This window comes from Podarcis tiliguerta (genome assembly GCF_965153285.1).
Source record: "Podarcis tiliguerta genome assembly, chromosome: Z".
NCBI lineage: Eukaryota > Metazoa > Chordata > Lepidosauria > Squamata > Lacertidae > Podarcis > Podarcis tiliguerta.
Window position 1 is genome coordinate 18,219,249 of NC_139553.1, and position 21,506 is coordinate 18,240,754.

Genomic DNA, 21,506 nt, shown 5'->3' on the forward strand with positions numbered 1-21,506 from the left:
ACCGCTTACTAGCGGGAAGGTAAACGGCGTTTCCGTGTGCGGCTCTGGCTCGCCAGAGCAGCGATGTCACGCTGGCCACGTGACCCGGAAGTGTCTGCGGACAGCGCTGGCCCCCGGCCTCTTGAGTGAGATGGGCGCACAACCCTAGAGTCTGTCAAGACTGGCCCGTACGGGCAGGGGTACCTTTACCTTTACCTGGCAGGGTAGGGCTGTTAGGAAGATAAAAGGTCATGTATGGAAGAGTCAGTGTGGTGTGGTGTATGAGTGTCAGACTACAACTTGGGAGACCCAGGTTTATCCATACAGCTCAGTGGGTGATATTTGTCTTTTTTTTGGCAGAAACAGTCATGTGTTTGTTGTTTCAAATTTGTATCACTTCTGTTGTTTGTCTTGGCATTATTTCATATTTGCACTATGGTATTTGTATGTGTCTGTTCATTCTTGTGAGCCTCCTTGGGGGCTTTTTTTTGGTTGAAATGACATACAGTATAAACAAACGGTTAACATAACACTCTCAGCCTAGCCTACCTTGTAGGGCAGTTGTGAGGCTCAAAAGGAGAGTGGGCATAGTTCCTTGTAGAAAGGGAGGGCCAGAAATGTAATAATAATAATAACATAAAAACAAATGATAAATAACTAAGTCCTCTCCACTCCTGAGGGGTCCCCTCGCCGCCTCTCCCCGGCGCTGAGGCAGGCAGGCAGGCAAGCGAGCGAGCGGAGCGGAGTAGCTTTCCCTCTGGGTGGCAGGGCCGGGTCGGAGCAGGCGCCAAACTTTGCATGCGCTCGAGCGCCTTTCCCTCGCCCACCAAGAGGAAGGCTGAAGCCCCCTTTGAAGGGAGGGAGGGAGGGGAGAGTCGCCCCTCATATACTAAGCAACCCCCGAGGCTACCCCGCCCCGCGACCGGCTGGTCCCGCCCCGCGAGAGGCTGTGGCCCGGCGCTCGCTCGCTCCCTCCCACACATACTCCCCAAACTTATCAGCGAAGAGGAGGCGGCGGCTGCGGAGGAGGAGGAGGAGAAAGTTCCTGTTTCTCTGTGCGGCGCGCGAGAGAAGGGCCGTCCCGAAGGAGAGCCCGCCGCGCGCCAGGGCAAGGAGGGGGACCGGGAATCGGGCGACGGGGGCTCTTTCTCTGCGCCCCACTGGGAAACTTCGCACCTGGCCCGGCGCGGAGAGATCCTCCGGCGGGGCGAGGGGGGCAGCGCGCTCCAAGGGGAGCTAGAGCGGAGAGAGAGTTAATAAGTGTCCCGGCGCTTCCTTTCGACGGGCTGTTGCAGCGCGGCGGCGCCCGAGAGCGGACCGAAGGGGCGGCCGCGTGTGCGGAGCCAGAGCCTCGGTGGGCAGGGCGGAGAGGACGCTGCCACCGCTGCCAACTTTGGGAGGCTGACCTTCTTCTTCTTCTAACCCGGCGAGCCGCGCTCTGCTGGGGAGCGGCGGGATGCGGCCCCTTGGGGTGCGGAGCCCCCGCGGCTGCTGCTGCCTCCTGCTGCTGGCACTGCTGCCCGCCTTCGCTCAAGGTAGGTGCGCTGGAGACGGCGACGCCACTTCGGCCACCTGTTGCGCTCCCCGGCCTGGACATCCTCTGGTGGGGTTCGCGGGACAGTCTTGGGCCTGATCCGGTGGGGGATGAGCTTCCTGGGTCGCTTTTTTCACTTTCAGGATTTCATGGCGAGCGATGGAATGGAGGGTGGGGGCTGAACTGTCTACCTGGTATGGTCTTCTTATGCTCTGCATTGCAGGGGGTTGGACTAGATGACCCTTGGTGTCCCTTCCAACTCCACGACTCTACGATTGTGTTTGCAAGCGTCTCCCTTGCCCGCGGCATGGTGGTGCTGAAGTTTAGGGCGATTAAAACAAAACAACGAGCCGGGCCGTTGTGTCGGCTCAGAGCAGCTCAGATGGGAAGCCTCCCCGTGCAAGCGCAGTCTACCCTGAGGGTTCCTTCCTGCCCTCCGCGCGAGTTTTCCAAGCTGCCTGGCAGCTGGTTCAGGCAGCGTCGGTGACCTGCAGCTCACCTTAATAGGAAAGAGGGCAGGATTTTCTTTTCTTACTCTCTTTACATATTTATTTGATGCAAAGGGCGCTTTGGGGTTTGCAACAAAAGTGAAACAAAACCGAACGGCTAGGCTGTTTGGGGCTTTTTTTTTGCTTTTGCGAGATTGAGCGAAGCAGCTTCGAAAAAGTTTGCAGAGATGTAATTTCCCCGGGCAAATGCAGCATGAGCCTGGTATTTTACTGGGAACGGCAGTCTTTCAAGAATAGGAGCGCGCGCGTGTGTGAGAGAGGAATCCCCTCTCCAGCTGCTTTGCAAAACTTTTCGGCTGCCCCCTCTTTCTAGGAAGTGGGAGTGGGAGTCTCCCAGCACCGTGTTTGAGCAAATGCGTAGCCGTGCAGCACACAGTCCTAACAAAATTTGTATGGGGAGAGAGGAGGGAGAAGAGTTGTATCTAACAAAGCTCTTCTCGGAGTAGACTTTGATTGCAGGGGGTTGGACTAGATGATCTTTGGGGTTCCCTCCCAGCTCTACCGTTCTGATTGTACACTCACTGAAACATAACCATGCCCATTCATTTCAGTGAGTCTGCTCTGAGCAAGGCTGGCATTGGAGATTACCCCAAATCATTGGATATCTGGTCCTCTGCCTCTTCCTGGGGCTCCTGGGAGCACAACCACAGTTTCCCCCCTCCCATTTTGGAGAGGGGGCTTCTTTTGCAAGCACCCAACCAACCCAATGCTGCATTATAATATGTGAAAAGACTGCCTTCTGTTTGGTAGGAAGCTGTGAAAGGCCAAACTATTGTCTGCATGGTGGTTTCAGATTTAATTGGGAAATTTAGGACTCTTGTCACAGGTTAGGGTGCTTTTTCTGCGGTTGAGGGGGGTGTTTCTACTTTGTGGATATGCGTAATATTTCCTGTATTCGCACCCTTGCCTCTCTTTCACCTCCCTCTTCCTTTTTATTTTTTGCTGTGTTACTTTCTGGGGGTGGATGTCACAAGCTGTTTCTTGTGCTCTTGCTCTGCAGAACTCTTGTGAATCCTTGGTGGGAAGGGGGACGGTGGAATGAAAGAACCTGGACAGCGAGCGCTAGACTTGGAGATGGGGCAAAAAAGTTTTGCACAGAGCAGGCTGTTCTCACTTTTCCCTGAAGTGCCGCAGGGCAATCTGTTTTGGAGACAGAATTTTAACTGGAGTAGTGGAGACAAAGGAAAAAAGGCTCTGTGTGTTGGGTGAATGGAACTTCTCACCAGCTGCCTGATTCATTGAATGAAGTCATGTTTCAATTTCAAATCAAAGTGTGCAGTGGCTAAATGCTGGGGGTGCTCGCTGGGCAGTTTTTCTCACCTTGATTCATACGCTTCGCTGCCAGGGAACGGTTTGTGATTGTTGCTGCCGTGATGCTGTGTGTGCTGAGAGTATATAATTCAGGGCACCTGCAGAGGTGTGTTGGTTTAGCCTCTGAACAAAAAACAAAAACAAAAACTAAATTAAAGATTGAGTTTCAGGTTTCTCTGTCACACATGCTGTGGGTTTGGAGGAGAAGGCATCCTTGCTTTTGCAAGCACCTTGAAATGGGGCTGCGGGGTGGGGGTGGGGTGGAGAGAGAGATCCGCTCTGGGGTTTGGTGGGTGGGATCCTTAAACTATCTGGACACATAGATGTACACAAGCATAGCTCTCTCTGGATTGGAGCTGGGAGGAGACTAGGGCTCAGATCCTGATTTGGATCCCTTAGTGCAGAATTCTTCAACTTTGTACTTCCAGGACTGCAGAGTACCATCATCCCCAGACGGCTTAGCCCAATTACGAGAATCATAGGAAGCTGTCAGGCAATCTCTCCTAGTCAAGGGATTGGACCAGGAATCTTCTGCATGCAAAGCAGTTGCTCTACCACTGATTTACAGGATGATGGGAGTTGTAGCCCAACAACAGGGGGGGAATCCCAAGGTTGAAGGGGGTTGACCTACTGACTCTCCAAGCCCTGCCACTCAAGTCTCCCATCAGTGTCACAGGTCTTTCTCTTTTGGTTGCCAGAAGGAGCCTTTCTAGCAGGGACATAATTAGCTAATAATTTGAAATGGTCAAGCAATTCAGTAAATGTTTTTTGGAATAAACTTCTGGTGATAGTTGGCATGGATTGACCCATGTTAGTGAAAGTGAAGTGATTCTCTCCCCACCCTGCACTCCAGTCCCCTTACTTTGGAGCAACTTGTAAATAGTTTCCAAAAGTTGCCAGCCCAATATCATCCCCTACCCCCCAAAACCCTTGCATTTCTAGTTACCCAGAAAGACCTTTTTGTCCCCACAGCCTTGGTCTTCCCTGGTTTCCTCATACCCAACAGATAGTGTCATTTCAGGAAGACACCCCCTCCACCCCACTTTGTGTCATCAGTGTCTTACATTCTGATCCTAATTCAGTTCTCACAGTGTCATCGTTTAATTAACTGTCTTTTTTTAAAAAAATGCATTTATATCCCACTTTTTTTTATCCAAGGAGCTCAAGGTGATGTACATTGTTCTCTCCCCTCTCCATTTAACCTTCATAACAACCCTGTGAGGTAGGTCAGGCTAACCTAAGGTCACCCAATGATCTTTATGGTCAAGTGCGGGATTTGAACCCTGGTCTCTTGCAGGTTCTAGTCCAACATTCTAACCCCTATGTCATGCCCACACTGGCTCAGTGGCAGGGCAGAGGGTGCCTGGGAGGCTTGCCATAACCCTGAGATTTGCAGAAATAATAATTAAAAAAATCATAAGGGAGAGAAGGGAACTCCTACAAATCTTCTTGAAAAGTTTGTGAGTGTGGGTCCTGAGCCTGATTGATGGTTAAGGGGTGGGGCTGACAGCTGTTTGGGATGAATGGCATGGAAGAGGAGGAGGGAGGAAGAGACAAAGATATGGAAAAGAGTGAACAACTTCTTTGGCTAGGTAGCTCATTTCCTGGTTCAACCTGCGATGCTATTTTTATATCCCTCCCAGGGGTGGAAGTGATTAAACTTCCCATAGAAATCAGCAGAGAAATCAGAAGATTTTACGTAGCTGGGATTGGGAACCTATGTTTCCATCACATGCAGGCACCCAAATGGAGTATTATGATTATGATATTACTGATTGCCTTTATATCCAAGGAGGAAAACCAAGGAGCTCAAGGTGGTGTACATGGTTCTCAGTCTTCCCATTTTATCTCCACTGCAGCCCTGTAGCTAGGCTTAGAGGTGCTGACTGGCCCATTGGCCCAAAGTCAAGTGAGCATCATGGCTGAGTGGGAATTTGAACCCTGGGCTCCCAGATCCTATTCTGTGATTCTAAGTATAACACCACACCGGAATACACAGCTTGTATGGAGAGTCCTCCAAGAGTCAGGCTGCGCCCCATTCCTACTCAGCACACTGAGTGCTCACTGGGCTGTTGGGTTTCTTTTCTCCTAAAACTTGTTTGTGCTATGTTGGGACTATGGAATGTGCTGCCCCAAGGTGTACTGGTGGTGACCAGCTCAGATGGCTTTATATAAAGGCGATGAGACAAAATTCAGGTTGGATTGCCATCTGTCATGGATGCATTGCAGGGGGTTGGACTAGATGACCCTTGGGATTGCTTCCAATTCTATGCAGGAGGATAAGGGTACCAGTGCCTTCATTGTTGGAGGCAGTATGCTTCTGAAAACCAGCCTTCCTGGGTACCTCAGAAGAGGACGGCTGCTGCTGCGCTGAGGTCCGCCTTGTGGACTTTCAGTAGTCACCTAGGTGGGCCTCTGGCCTGGCCCGGCAGTCTCTTCCCATGCTCATGACATACCCATAGCTGTCAACTTTTCCCTTTTTTTAAAGGGAAATCTCCTTATTCTGAATAGGATTCCTCGCAAGAAAAGGGAAAAGTTGACAGCTATGTACAGGCCACTTCTGGAGCAGGTCCTCTTTCAGTCAGAGTATTCACACATTTGGTGCAAGCCATCAAGTGGTTGTGTGTGCACATGTGAACCGCCCCTTTGGAAGGGCCTTCTAAGGATCTGGGCTGCCTGAGGCCACCCTTTTCTGGTGTTCCTGTGCGCAGCGGAAGTCTGCAAGTCACCTTAGTCATCATGCCAAATAGTAATTTCACCTCTTGCCTTCCGGGAAATGGAGGAGAAACAGCTCTCTTTTTTTGCATACCTTTTGGGGTCAGTGTCTAGTTTCGCTCTGTGTTTTCTCCCCCCAGCGGCAGTTCCAGCTACACACAGGCCCATCCTCCACTTTCTTTATGAACTATCGGTAACTAGAGTGCCTGGTTGAGGTTGCTGTGTGTTTGTGTTGTGTGTGTGTGTGTGTGTGTGGTGTGTCTGTGTGTGCATGGGTCCTGAAGAGTGCTCTCTCCCGACTCAGTCAGGAGCATGTAGGTGTTGGGTATCAAGGGGACTGAGCCAACCCCATCAGCTTGTAGTAAATACAAGAGGTATCCTTGGCTTTTGACAATGGGCAGCTCTGATTTCACCCCCTCCCTTCCCGCTTTGTTTGGGGAAGGCCCAGAGCTCTGCTCTGCAGCTGTTGCTTTTTCCCACGAACTCGGACCCGCCTGCTTTACAACTCTCTCTTATCCCGGTCTCTGTTGGGCTCCTTTTGCAGACACACTGCGCTTAAAAAAAAAAATATTCATGAATATCTGAGCAGCCAGACAATTCAAAAATAGCTATGTAAGAGAGAGTGTGTGTTTGTGTGTGTGTGTTCTGTGAGCAGGATGGTGGCGGGGTGTGTGTCTGTGTCTGCCCTCTGGAAAGAAAAGAGCCTGAACTCCTATAGCTGTGAATGAAAGACAGGTTTTTGGCTTCCTTCGTCCTGAGTGGTGGGCTTTCTAAAACGCAGCCGTGCCCCGCCTGCAAGGATGATCTCCCGCCTGAATGTTTTTGAAGCAGTAGCTTAAAAACTTAAGTGAAATACCAATACTTTGCTAATTTGGGGGAACAGTCACTGCCCTAGCCTCTTTGGGACAGAGACCAATGTTTCAGTTTCTTGCTTATGCTCACCTCACAGTGAATGTGATGGACGCATCATACCCATTTTTATTTTACAGAGAGGGGCTGAGCTGAACTCACCTTGTTGAAAGCTAAGCCATAAGCCAGGGGTATTTTGTTTATTTATTTAGTGAAAGTCCTTGTTTTCTGGTTTTAGAGCACTTGCAGCCAAAAAGACTCAGAGTGGCTTTACATGCAATCAATAAACAACAACAAAACAAAACAGTCTTTACCTCAGTAGGCCAAACAGCTGGTTCACAATCTAGACTTCCTTCATCTTTTGTCTCAAAAGCAGCCTTAACGAGGTATAAGTGGCAGCCTATAAAGAACAGAGCAGTAATAGGGTTTTGCTTGGTTCTGGTTTGCTTGTCTGAGGTTCTCCTGGCTAAGTATAGCCTTGAACCCAGGATCCCAAGATTCAGCCATGCAGGTAAGTCTGCAGCAGCAGCCCTGCCCATAGCACATGTCTCATGTGACCCATCAGGGACCTAAAGAGAAGAAATCAACAATTCTTTTCTGATGAGCAAGTACTTCCGTGCCTTCCAGGCAATCCAATGAGTGAGCATTTAAATTCCACTACTGTTGCCATTGTTATACAACAGCAGAAGTTAAATAGGCAGCTCTTTGCTTCAGTGAGCTACCACACAGGTGTGGAGCCTAAGGACCAGATGTGGCCCTCAGGACTCTCTCTTCTGGACCACCCACATTCACCAGGCTGCATTAAATAGCCCTGCACTTACTCCTTAAGTGCTCTTACCTGGCTAGCTCTGGTGTCCTTAAACCACGATGGTGCTGTTTGCTTGTGTGGATGGAGAGAGAGGTGTGTGTACAAACTTCTGACTTTTGCATGGCTAGAGCAGAGCGTACTGTTCAGATGTAACAGCTGCATCCATTTATTCTTCCCACTTTTTTTCCTGGCCATGCCCTCCTCTGATATGTGGCCCCCCAGAAGGTTGACAATGAAAAATTGTGGCCCTTTGGAGCTGAAATAAAACTCCCTGTCCTTGGCTTACTGAATGATGCTGGCTGGCTTCTCTTGCACCTTAGCCACTAATTCAGCCTTGTCTCATTTGCTGCCTTAGAACCCCATTGGAAAAGAGCTTTCTTGCTCTTTTCCTTTTCGCAAAGAGCGTTTGGTTTAAGACTGAACAGTAGCAGGTACCCTGTGGCCAAGTCCTGACATTTGAGGGTCTGATGCTGAGCTTGATCTTCTGAGTAACCACCGCTGACATCATTATGGGGCTCCAGCAGGGTGGCGTGAACCTTTTTCTATTAAAACAAAGCCCACGCTTATGTGCTTTGAAACCATTGCTGGTCAGACATGAACTTCCTATTTGCAGGGAAGTAGGACAGATTTTGGGACTGACAGCTCCACACCTACCCTCTTGCCCATTAAAAAATGTGGCTCATCCAACAGCCAAGAACACAATATGGTTGTTCTTTGGATTTGGTTTGAGAGTCAGACTTGCAGCATTTGCTTTTCCACAAAACTGGCCCTGAGGTCTCTCTGTTGGCTAACCAGAATTATGCTCAGCCAGGATGTGCCTTGTTGCAATGCGTTACTGCTGGCAAACCACAACATGTTCCAGTTTGTGGATCTTATCTGTAGGGCTGTGCACGTTTTCCCTGAATTGAGTTAAGCATAGAATTTGGCATCCTGATTTTTCTTCCTTTTCAAAACATTAAAACAAAAAAACCCACCCTAGTCCTCATGGTTGTGGAGGGAAGTCTGGAACTCTGCAGGGAGAATCAAGAAGGAGATCTGATGTGGCTCGAAATTGCGGAGTTAGAGCTGGAACTTGCCATTCTGTACAGATTCCTGTCCCTGCCAGGCTCCCTCCTCTTCCCACTATCTTTGCTCGCCCCTCCATCCTCTTTTAGCTTCTTGGGGAACTGGGACTCTGGTTCCAAGCTAAATTATGCACAGATAGGAAGCATGGGCTTCATTGCATCATTTGTTTTAACTGCATATTTTATTTTAACTGCATTTTAACACTGACTTGCAATTAACACATTCAAACCTGGATCTCTAGCCTGCTCCAAGGTGACAGAGGTGTCTTTGGCTGTGTTTGGGACCACGTGCAATCAAGAATGTCTTTCCACACTTTCATTCCACGTGTGGCTTAGCCCTGGTGGTGCTGAACTTGAAGCACAGGAAGTGTTCAGAAAGAGACCTTTGGTGGAAAGAGGTCTCTTTTCTTTTCTTTTCTTTTCTTTTCTTTTCTTTTCTTTTCTTTTCTTTTCTTTTCCCTGACTGATGCTGAGTTGCTACTTGTTGCATGGCTGCAGTGGAGGAAAGTGAATTGTGTAGAACTAGAAAAACTGGAGGGCTGTAAAAAAAATCCCTTTCTTTACAAAAAAAAAATGCCCCTCTTTGCAAATCTTCGGGTTGTTTTCAGTTCCTAAACTGAATTGCAAACAAGAACTTGTTTCCTTTTTGCTTATTCTGTGTTTATTACTCTTCAAAGGCTTGGAAATAATGTTTTCCTTTTCTTTCTTTAAACACATTTATTTGATATTAAAACAAATGATAACAATACGTTCCTCACAAAATCAGGAGTTAGACTACAGCTTTGTCCACTGCCATAATACCACAGAATAATCACTCCTTGCAAATAATAAACTAGGGTGGAGATAAGCGGCTTGCGGTGACCTACTCCATAAACAATACATTGTACTCACTTAGCATTCTAGTTTGGTTTTTAAAAAAACAAAAAAACCTGAATGCTGCCACAGTAAAAGAAATATACAATGCAGTAATCATCAGGCCTCTTTCCTCTCAGCATTAACAACCCCTCAAGGTAAAGGAATCCTGTCCCCATTTCACAGATGGGGATCTGAGGTTGAGGCAAGGCCCAGACTCAGGCTGTTGGCTGACTTAAGAATGAAGGTGGTCTGAAGTTTCCCAGGTTTCAAGATTCAAGCCCTATGATCTAAGCCCTGTCCTACATTGCCTTTTCAACCAAATTCCCAAATACAGTGCTACCTCAGGTTAAGAACTTAATTCGTTCCGGAGGTCTGTTCTTAACCTGAAACTGTTCTTAACCTGAGGTACCACTTTAGCAAATGGGGCCTCCCGCTGCCGCCGTGCGATTACCCTGAAACAAAGTTCTTAACCCCAGGTACTATTTCTGGGTTAGTGGAGTCTGTAACCTGAAGTGTCTGTAACCTGAAGCGTCAGTAACCTGAGGTACCACTGTAACTCTCTGCGGTCTCATTGCAGGCATCCAGTGTTCCCAGGCTTCGGAGTCCTGCTTGAATGGAGGAAGGTGTGAAACCTACCCCAATGGAACAGGGGTTTGCCGGTAAGTGCGAAATTATACGCAGTGGAGGTGTGACTTCTGGTTTACATCCTCAGACCTGGGGGCCAGATGTGGCCCTCAAGGCCTCTCTGCCTGGCCCTTGGAACTCTCCCCAGGCAACACACACCCTGCTTCGCATCCCAATTTTTTTTGGGTGGCTTGGAATATGTCCTTGAATTCTGAGGATACCCTCTGCTTGTCTGGATGGAGAGGAGTGTGTAAAAACAACAACAACAAACAACCCTTAACCTACTTACAAAGGTATAACTTAAAGTGGTTGTCTTACTCACTTTTGGCCCCACCTACCACTGGCAGTATGGCCCTTGGGCAGTTGCCCAGAAGGCAGTGTGGCCCTTGGGCTGAAGCAGATTCCCTACCTGTTTTGTTTTTTAAAAAACATACATGGACTGATGGAAACTAATCTGTAACCTGATAGGCAGAAAAGGGCTCCAGATTTTAATAGGATACCTTACATTTTGAGTTTGAAGTCCAGGATTACAATATGGCTTTCAGAAGGAGTCAGATAGCCTGATATTACATTGGGGTGTGCCTATTAAGAGGGAGACAACTTTTAGTGTCCACATGTGATAGATGTGATGCTGGGAGCCAACAATTTCCTGCCATCGCTCCCAATCCCCATCCCCACTAAGGGTTTGGGGATGTGCATCTTCTATTAACTGCTGCAAACACAGGCATATGTGTGTCTGTGTGATATGAAATGATGCTGTGCTGATGGGAGTTTGCTGTCTGGATCCTTGGGAGCTGAACCTGGGCTCAAGGTGCAGTCCATCTGTGGAGTTGCCATTAACCAAAGTAGTTTCAACATGGCAGCATGCATCTAAGAGCGATCGTGAGGATAATACACACACACACACACACACAGAGAGAGAGAGAGACCCTCCCCTTTAATTCAGGCTGAACTTTGTGGAAGGGGAAGGAGGGGGGTGATTGCAATTTAACTGAGCAACCCTAAACTATCCATGTCAATTGATCTGTAATTGTGTATGGCCCTAATGAGTGGATGTTGTACTTGTGCTCTGTGCTGGAGATTAGAGATAACTGGGGTTGAGGGACAGAGCCTCTTCCAAGTGGGAATAGCCAGCCCTTGTCTAGACTTAGGATGATGAGCATAAGAAGCTGCCTTGTGCTTTTAAACCGCTGAGAGTTTTTGCTACTATCAAGCAGTATGTGTGTTTCGTTTAAATAAATAAATAAATAAATAAATACTAAGTCAGGCCATTAGTTTATATGGACCAGTGTTGTCTGCGGTGGCTGGCAGCAGCTCTCCAGGGTTTTGGGATCAGGGGTCTGTCTTTCTCAGCCCTGCCTGGGGATGCTGCTTGGGACCTTCTGCATGCAAAGCAGCCTGCCCCCCACCCAAGTACTCCTAATGTTTCTGAAGAAAGAGATGTCACAAGCACCATGCCTCTGAATACTAGTTGCTGGGAATCACAGGAGGAGAGAGTTGCTGTTGAGTTCAGGTACTGCTTGCAGGTTTCTCGCCATCGGAGCACTGTTGCGAACAGGATGCTGGACTAAATGGGGACTCCTTTTGACCCATTCCAGGTCGCTTGCCTTATGTTTGTGTGAATTAAGTATGGAAATAAGCAGCTGCCTTATATGCAGTCAGACCATGGATATTGTCTGCACTGGCTGGCAGTGACACTCCAGGTTTTCAGGCAGGGATTTCCCCCCAGCTGCACTGGGAAATGCCAGCAGCTTTATTGCAGTGCACCCATGTTCCCTACAGTGAGGAGCCTTTGAACTTCTCATGGGCTTCCCCAAGTGATGGCTGCAGGGAACAAGTTGCCCACCAATTAATGTCGGGTAGGGACCCAGCATCTCCTCCACCTCTGCTCTCTTTTCTTAACCCTTCTATAAAAGAAAAGCAAAAGGCAGCAGCCTCTCCACCCCTCCTGTCCCCAAATGCATGTAGCCTCAGGATATGTTCAGTGGAATCCGCTGCTTGCAAGAGTCCTGGAACAGAATTTGATTGAGAGCTGGATATGTTGAGATTGCTTGTTTTGGTTGTTTTTTTTTAACTCCACCTGTTGGAAGCAAATGTGAAGACTCTTTTAAAAAAGGAGGGGTGCGTGTGTCTCTCTAAGGAAGCAGCTCTCCCCACAGGCATTCCTAATCCCAACTGTTGAATGGCAGACTTTTTCGGTGCAGTTGGGAATTGAGGGTGGGGGATGGAAAGCCTGCACCTCTCTGTCCCTTGTCTGCTCCACTTCTTTAATTTTGCCCCCACATTTGGCGTCTTCTGTTTGCTCCGGGGATGATGGGCAGGAGAGGGGAGGGACAGGGGGAGAGAGAAGAGAACCCTTCAGCAAATTAATCGGGCACATGAGCAATTTAAGGGACAAAGGCTGGGCGCCTTTGTGAGCCGCTAATGAATGCGCACCGCACAGTCCCCCCCCCCCTCTGCAGAAGCTGTAAGGACGCTTGACGCTCTAAATCTTGTTTTCTTTCATTCAGGGAGTGACAGCTGGGATTCGGTCGAAATTCAGCAGCTATTGTTGCGGGAGGCAGATTAATGCTATGTGACTAATCGCGGAGGGCTTCCCAGAATGCATAACTGAGTCCTCTTCCCCACCTCCTGTACCCTCACCCACCCCCCATTCTCACTCTCTCTTCTCTGGGTGTCCCCCCTCCCCCAATTTCTCTCTTTGGCTATTCTGCCCCCCCTACTCTTTCTTTCTCCAAAAAAGAAGCCTTCTTGTATTCCCCTTGATTTACATTGGATGTACAGATGGCAGGGGAATCTAATTAGGCCTGAGGCGTGTGAGCTGTAGCGGGGGGGGGGGGCGGACGTTCAGAGGACTTCCCACTTGTAGAATGAGCAAGGGTGACAGTGGGAGAACGCAGCCATGAATTTCCTCCTGGTGTCTCAAGCCAGCCTAGAAACCTGTGGGTCATGTCATATATATATCAATATTTGGACGGCTTCCAGTGGTCATCATCATTGAAAGGGCCAAGCAGCGATGTGGAATGGAACCTTTTTTCTGTTTCATAAAATTTGCTAGCAGTGGTTCACAAATGGAAGCAAGCCTTCAGGAGCAATATTGCTAGGCAAGCTTCAGCAAGTTTGAAAGTTTCCAGCTTTTTAATTTTTTTCAACTAAATACGAAAGTAAACAAGTAAACATGCTGCGTTAGATGGTGCACTCTCTCTGTCTTGGGTACCAGAACATTTTTCAGTTGCAACCTGAAAAAAATGTTCTGATAAAAATCAAGCTTAGGATTTGCCTAGAGAAAATGTTTTCCCATTCAAGATTTTCTGGGGAAAGGTCTGCAGCCCTGAGAGCTGATATATTTGCATGGCTGCCCATCCAAGCCTGGCTGTGTATAGTTGGAGAAACGCAAATGGCATTGTTATATACAGTTTATTTATTTTATAGCACTTGCAAACTGCTTTTTGACCACTGAGCCTGCCAAAGTGGGTTATATACCATCAGTTAAAATAAGACATTAAATCCTTTGGCAGAATTTCTAAGGTGCTGTTGTCCTGGACCACAATCTCTGGATAGATGAGTGGGCGGGGGGAACCTTTCAGCTTCCAGATGTTGCTAAACTACAACTCCCATCCTTCTCCCTGCCCCATTGGCCACTCTCTGGAGCTGGTGGGAGTTGTAGTTCAGCAACATCTGGAGGGCCAAATATTCCCCCACATCAGCCCTGCAAGGAGGACCAAAATCTAGGAAGCAACATGTGCCAGAGTTTCCTCCTCTTCTGCTCTTTCTACGCATGAGCACTGACTGTCTTCTGAATGCCAGGCAGCTGCTCTTATCACTGAGCCAGGGCCCTACCCTTCCAAGATGTTTCTGTTACACTGTATTTTGTGGACAGTGTAGGAACTTCCGTGATGTTTTCAAGGCAGTAGCAGGAATTGAAACTGGAATCTGCTGAAGCGTTTCGAGAAGAGAATCATGTCTCAGTGGCCGCAATGTGCAGAAGGTCTCCCCAACTTGAGAATCTTGTTTCCAACTTCAAAAGGCAAATTAAAACTCTCCTGGCTGCCTTTGGTAAATAGGAATCACATCCAGGTGAACCTTTTTATATACTGTAACGTTTGCAAAACAATTCTAGATAACAGTGGGGAAGCTGTTTTGTAGATAAGACCTTTCCAAAAAATCGGGTAAAAATAAATAAATAATGAAAGTTAATTTTAGCCGCACTATTTTGTTCTTACTAGATTATATGCCCATAGAAAGAAAATAGCCAACTTTTTACAATAAATAAATGGAATAATAGTCCGAGCCCACCTGCTTAGAACGAAGTTTTTCCCTTGCATGTGATGATCTGTGTTCCGTCATCCTTGCAAAAATAGCGAGAAAAGCACATAGAAACCAGAAAGCAAAACTATCTATCTATCTAGATATATAATATGATAAAAACAAAATGACTGCTTGGAGGTGGCAGGGCTGGTCTTGTGCCAACAAGCACTGATGGTAGCTTCAGCTTTTTTCCTGCGGAGTCCTGTGGCTTTGGGGTGGAAAGTGCTAACTGCAGCTTTGCAGAGGGAAAAAATTGGGCCCTCCACTTGGGCTAAATGCTTTCCCCCAGATCAGATGAAACGGTTTCTGTAGGGATCATGTAGCTGTCGTAGGTACCAATTAGACCTTGGCATCTCTGTCTCTCAGGCTGGCATCCCCACCACAGATGAAAAGGGACTTGCTTATTTATTTATTTGTCTTGGGATTGTGGTGACCCGGCTTGCCACTTTCCCAGGAACTCCCTCAACCCGCTGGGTTAGTTAGAAGCAGATGGTGCTGTTGCGGGGGGGGGGGGGGTCTGGATCAGTGATTGGGTAGAAGGACGTGCTCATAAACTGGCCCAGAGTTGGGCTGGTTTATGTGTGCAGCTCTGGAGCCCAGGTGATGTGAACATACTTGCCATCGGCCTTGCATGGCAATGGCATTCCCATTTTGGCTGACAGGAGGTTTCTCTCCTGCTGCCATAGTTGTCTGGGCCACACTGAGAGTCAGGTGGACAAGCAGTGTGGAAGAGGATGGGGAGGGGCTTTTTCCAGTGGTCATCCTTCTAGCTGTGGCCCCTTGGTAGTTGCCCAGCTAGGCCAAACCTTGGTTCCAGCAATTTGATCTTATGCCTATGTTGGCAAAACACTGCGACTTGAGCCCCAAGAGGAGCAGGGTGGCCCAGCCAAGGGGGCCATTTTTGCAGAAGGCCAAGGCATGTCCACTCTATGAAGAGAACAGCTTTTTAAATGGCTGGTGCTGTTGGCTACTGGAAATGAACGGAGGCCAGGTGATGGTTGGGTGATGCACCGCAAGGCATCATTTTCAGAAGTGGCAGCTGCCTAGAAATTAGATTCTGATGTTTGAAACTGATTCTTCATTCTCATGAGGGGGGATGAAGTTGTGAGGCGCTGCTTCTTGTCGTTTCCAACCCCACCAGCCAGGCAACTGCCTCTGCCTCCCAAGCCTCTGGCCATGGAAGGTTCAAAATAGATGCCAGCAGCCAGTATGTCTGACATGAGATAGCTATGCTCTTCCTCCACAGTTTGAAGCAGAAATGGTTCTGAATACCAGTTGTTGGTGATTGCAGGAGGGGAGAGCACAGCTATTGCACTTGGGTCCTGCTTTTGGGCTTCCTATTGGGGGCATCTGGCTGGCCACTGTGAGTAAAGGATACTGGACTGGGTGGGCTCCCTTGGGCCAATCAAGCAGACCTTTCTTAGGTTCTTAGCTTTTTGCAGGGGTTGCTTAACACTCATGGGTGTTGCAGAGAAAACCATACCAGAAGAGGAGTAAGTAAAGGACCTTGCATGGAAAGCTTCTTATGGTGGGGAGTCCAAAGCCCCTTCTGGTATTGGGTTTCTTCCCATCCAGCCCTGGGGTTATTTAACGCCATTGTTTAATGCTGTGAGAGTTGGAAGTTTTTCTGCCTGAGTTTTTCCCTCCTGTTTTAAGTGCTGTTAATTCCATCAAATAACAGCAATGTGGGAGTGGGGGATGGGGTGGGCAAGAGAGAGAATAGGGACTCTCAGTGGGCAGGAAAAGGATGTGGTATTAAAATAGCCAGAGGAAGTCCATAAAGGAACAGGGAATAGTCTTACTGGAACTGGAACTGTTACAGGTCCCACATAACACTCATTCCCATTTTTAAGAAATCAGATCTTTTAATGTGGTGGTACCTGCCCTTCAGAACTCCTTGCCTACTGATGTCAGGCAAGCCCCTTTGCTGTACACCTGTTAGAAACATTTTTGTTTAGGATTTTTTAAAAGTTTCACATGGCATTTTTTAAAAGTAAAATGCTTACGCTTGTGAAAAAAACCTCAAAGTGATTTACAAAAAGAATAAAATTATCAGTTAAAACAGTTAAAAATAACAGTTAAAATATTTTTTTTAAGTAAGATCAGCAGTAAACTAAAAACTGGATTAAAACACACATCAGCCATTCTACATATTGGCATAGGACTCGCCTAAACAAAAATGTTTTTAGCAAGTGCCAAAAAGGGTACAGTGAAGGCACCAACAAGCAGGGAATTCCAAAGTTTTATATTGTTTTAACTGATGATTTCATTGCTTCATATATATTTTTTGTAAACCCCTTTGAGGTTTGTTTGCCTTTTTTTTACCATCCATAAGTCTATGAATGTTACGCAATAAATAATAATTTTTAAAATACAAACAATAAGTGAAACCTAATTTGGCTGCCATTCTTTGTTGACAAGGGTGCCTCCTCTGCTTGAGACAGGGTGATCTTTTGCTTCAACCCAGAACTGAACTACAAGCACAGCCATTTCCTTCGCAGCTTCCTCTTTTCTGTGGCTCTGTAAACTTAAATGGGCATTTCTGGTTTTGCAGAGAGAGATGAAAATGCATTTGTGGCTCTGCTGAGAGCAGCCCATGACACAGAACAAAAAAGCAGTTTGGTGTTAAAGGACTGGCTTCCGGTATCGTGGGCCTGTGTTCATTATTATAAAGAGACGGCAAGTGGAAGGAAACAAACACACCCCTTCCCTAAATTCTATTCCTCAGTTGGGCAGACAGCCCTGCCTTGCATTGGGCCGGTTTCTCTTCCCCCAAACTTGCAAGGTCTAAAGTTAAACCAAGATTTCATGAAGATTGGATTATACCAATTCATGGAGGACTTTTGAGGGCAACTGGCCATGATGGCTATGCTCTGCCTTCCATGTTTTGAGGCCACAATGCTTCCAAATACCAGTTGCTGGAAACCACAGGAAAGGGGGGGAGTGTGGGGGTGTTGTGCGAGTATGTGTGGGGCTGGCCCAAGATCACCCTGTGAGGATTGTGGCTGAGCTGAGATTCGAACCCAGGGGCCTCCCCACTGCTAGTCCGACATACTTAAGTATTACACCGCTCTGTCTCTCTTGCTTATCTCAGTCAGGGACAGTCCAGCTGCATTGTATAAAGTGTTGGGTTTGGCATAGAAACATTGCAAGCAAGCACACAAGCTCTGGCAACATCTTGTGGCTTCTGTGCTTTGCAGCAGGGAGTGTGAAATTTTGGTCCCTGTCTTAATTCCAAAAGAATTGACACCTCTTTGAGGTTCTGACAGCCTTTTGGCTCCTTTCCTAGGTTGGGCGCTATTTGGAAGTGGGGTTGGGAGAGAAATCTGCTTCATAGCCTTGTCGCCTTTTGCTGCTGGCAGTCTTTAGATGCTGGGCACGTGCAGCTGTCCTTGGAGTGACCTGGAACCAGGCAGGGATCTGGTAGAACAACCCTAAGTCTATCCTGTGGGGGTGGTTTGCCTAAGGGGAGATGGCCTGTGCCCACTAAACTCAGAACTCTGGTCCTCTGACACTGAACCCCCAAGTAGCATTCTGACCACACTGACTCAGGAGGCGCTTTTTGGAAGCCAGACTTTGGGAGTGGGGAACCTGCACACTGACACACCTACAACGTCCACAATTTCGTAAGATGCCTTATAGCAAGCCAGACCTTTGGCCTATCTAGCTCAGTACAGTATTGCCTACACTGGCTGTCAGTGGCTCTCCACATGCTTCTCCCAAGGCTTCCCCTCTTCATCTTCTGTGCTCCTATCAGATTCCTGGCCCACACTGAATAGAATGACACTTCCTAAGTGGGGTGGGGTGGGGTGAGTCCCTGGACCTGCCGGCTATCTTGCAGGAATTTTAGATTGAGAGCGCCTGGGGGGAACTTCCAAAGGCTGCATTCCACACCCCTCTTATCCATGGGAAGGAGGACAGAGTTGACTTATTCAAAGGCTGGGGCAATAACTCATACTGATGAGGCAGTGCCCCCCTCATCCCCTCCCAAGAAATGAGTGCAGTTTACTTTGCAATGTCAACAGCTCAGATTCAGTACAGCTCAGTGGTTCCCTTTTCTTTTTCCAGGCTACTGGTTTCATAAACTCATCTGGCATGCACCATACCCTATCTTATAAGAAGCATTAATCAGAACAGCAGTTTACATGATAATTTTGTTGGCATTGGCTTAGGGGTGTCCCTTTGGGGGTGAAGTCAAAACTGGAAAGGTTACAGTGCCTGCTATAGCTGTAGAGACAAAATGGTAAGAATCAATTTCACATTTATTCCAAGTCTGATAGGCATTTACACCTCCAGTGCCTCCCTGTCACCCCTTGCCTCTTAGTACCCGCCCCCCCCCCCGGGAAATCCCACCTCCCTGTTTGTGTCTTGGTCTGATGAGTGTTTTGCACTGATTCCTTGTTCTGCCTTTGCTTCTCTTTATCTCCACCCCCCACCCCATGTCTGAAGTTATTCAAGGGTAGAGTTCATCAAAGTTGAAAGCAATTAACTTCCTGGGTCTGGGTTGCCATACCTTTTTAGTGGAATGACCAAGGAAGGTTTCAAGGAAGAGGGATTGATGGTGAGGAGTTGCATTTTAACAGAGAAGTTTCACGCTTGGCTTACCTGCAAGAGTTTACAGGCACGTAAACCAGTGCCTTCTTTAACAAGTTTTTTCCTCTTTGCATGCTCCTTGGACCTGTATATCTCTACCCTCCACACACACACACACACACACACACACACACACACACATTCAGGTGGCATTTATATGTCCAGAAAGCCGATTTGTACCTTTTGAAAATTATGCCAAAACTGCATCCTCATCTCTCTCCCTTTCTGGGAATCACAGCTAAGCCAGTCATTTGAGGTGCTCTGGCAAGAAAATGCGAGCCCTTCATAGCTTGGGGGCTTGGATGGAACTGGCCGTTCGTTCCTCTTTGCTCCAGACACACAGCTGGTCACGAGAGTCTGGTGCAACAAGTAGAAACACGAGGCGGGGGGGGGGGGTTGGCTTTAATTTCTGACTGTACTCTTTCTGAACACTGGGCTCATCCAGACTTCAGCTTTCCCCACCGCTTTCTCCTGGGGAAATCCAATCTTTAGCACTGAATTGGAGCAAACAGCAACTGGGTTTTCCCCAACTTAAAGCTAAAGAGCAAGTTCTCCCTAGGAGCAGAGCGAAACCACTTGGACCCATACCTAGAAAGTTTGGGTCAAGTGGAAAACTGCTTGGACCCGTGCTTTCTAGGCACAAAACAAGCAGAGCCCATGGTAAAGAAACAGGTGGGAAAGGTGTCTTCCTTGTCCTGGCTTCAGTCTGTATCTTGCAGAAATGTTGTTTGGAGATGTGTCAGGTCTGATTGGATAGAGCGGAAGAGAGACCCCTTGACACTTGTTGTGGCCTGGAAGAATTGATTGCCCAGAGGAAGCTGGCAGGGAGAGTTCAGAAACCGCCCCCTGCCCCCCACCCAGCTGCCTCCCCCTCTTCAGAGTCAAAAGGCAGAGGGGTGACAGACTGCTTTTCCGCACAGTGCCTGTTGTTCACCATGAAAGGTGGGTTTCCAAGAGACCCCATGGAAGAATGGCGGGAGGGCCAAGACTCCCCTCATTGTCTAGAGTCTGTCAATAAGGCCTCATGTTGACACATGGGCTTCGCTGACTGAATCTTGGTCTGAGGAGCCGCTGACAGTATGCTCCCAAGCCCAGCAGAGAGGATTTCTTTGCTCTGCAAAGTCTGCTTATTTGCTTTAGGAAGTGGCAATTGTTTTCCCCGTCTTGCCCACCAAACACAACCAGAAGCTTCTCTTATAATAGTGCTTGAGGAAAAAACAGACAACAACACTTGTTAGCACCCACCTTGTTTTTATAACTTGTTTTAAGCGGCTTTTAATGTTGTCACCTGTCCTGGAACCTTAGGGGGGAAGGATAGGTAATAAACAACAAAAACACAAAACAAAAACCATGTTCATTTCTAGTGGTTTGCTTTTATACTTCTGACTGTCCGGAGTTCTCTACTTAACCCCCTTGCAAATGTTCTCTCAGTTGCTTGGTATGCCATCTGACTCATCTGCTGATGAAAGATTGTGCAGTTTTTTGTTTCTGGTGACAGCAACTGTTAGGAAATAGTTAGTTTGGTTTTGACATCAGTCCTTGGGCCACATGTTAATAGTTGGGGAGGTTTTCTTGTCTCAAAAACAGAACCATCCCTCCATCAATGCTCCACAGCACCACAAAGCAGCCTGAGATCAGGGCCACATTTCTTAACACTCCCCTCCTCCTTTAAATCCCCCCACCTTGCTCTTCCCTTTTAGAAAGTCTAGACCAGCTAGCCCAGATACAATTGCTCCAGCTATTGCCCTACAGCACTGCAAAATTAAATCCATCAGACATCCAGATCCAAGTTTATTAAAACACTCCAGGATGCCATTGGCAGGGGGGACACAATTAAGCAGTGGCAAAATGCAAGGTGCAAGTTATGAATGGCAGACGGTGTTTTTTGTTTTTTTTTAAAAAAGCTGCCTCTTTGGTCATGTTTGCGGTCCCCCCCCCCCACAAAAAACCATTCTTAATTAAAAACAAATTGCAGACAGAATTGCGAACTTTTATCATTATCAACAACAAAACCCCATGTCTACCATTTATGGTAAAAGTTTGGGAGTGTTTCTTTTCCAATTTGTGTGCAACTTAGAATTGTTTTCCTTCCTCCATCCCAAGTGGGGCAGGGAGGGATGTATGGAATAAATCCTCAATGCTGTTATGTAGGCAAAAGTTTTTTTTAAGAATTGGGAGTCCCTATTGTAATGAAAAGACAGTACAGTCCCCAGTGATAAAAGGAGTGTGGGGGGAGAATCACAGTTTGTGTCTGTCTCTGAATGGGGCGGGGGGGGGGGTTGGGGTTGGAAGAGAGGAACTGCTTTTGAATGAAGCATCTACAAGGTTCCATTCACAGCAGAAATACTCCTTTGCCA

The 21,506-nt window shown here is 47.6% G+C and overlaps 1 protein-coding gene across 2 annotated transcripts in view; it reads left to right on the top strand.

Moving 5' to 3' along the window:
• Positions 1–988: 988 nt before the first annotated feature.
• NOTCH1 (notch receptor 1) overlaps positions 989–21,506 on the top strand; it is a 97,170-nt gene continuing 76,652 nt past the window's right edge. The window contains exons 1-2 of one of the 2 annotated variants that reach the window (XM_083423265.1): positions 989–1,514; positions 10,202–10,283. In XM_083423265.1, coding sequence (XP_083279391.1) covers positions 1,436–1,514; positions 10,202–10,283 — 161 coding nt within the window. In that variant the 5' untranslated portion in view covers positions 989–1,435. Of the gene's footprint in view, positions 1,515–10,201; positions 10,284–16,052; positions 16,085–21,506 lie in introns of those variants that run through there. The other variant, XM_083423266.1, reaches the window with a different exon arrangement.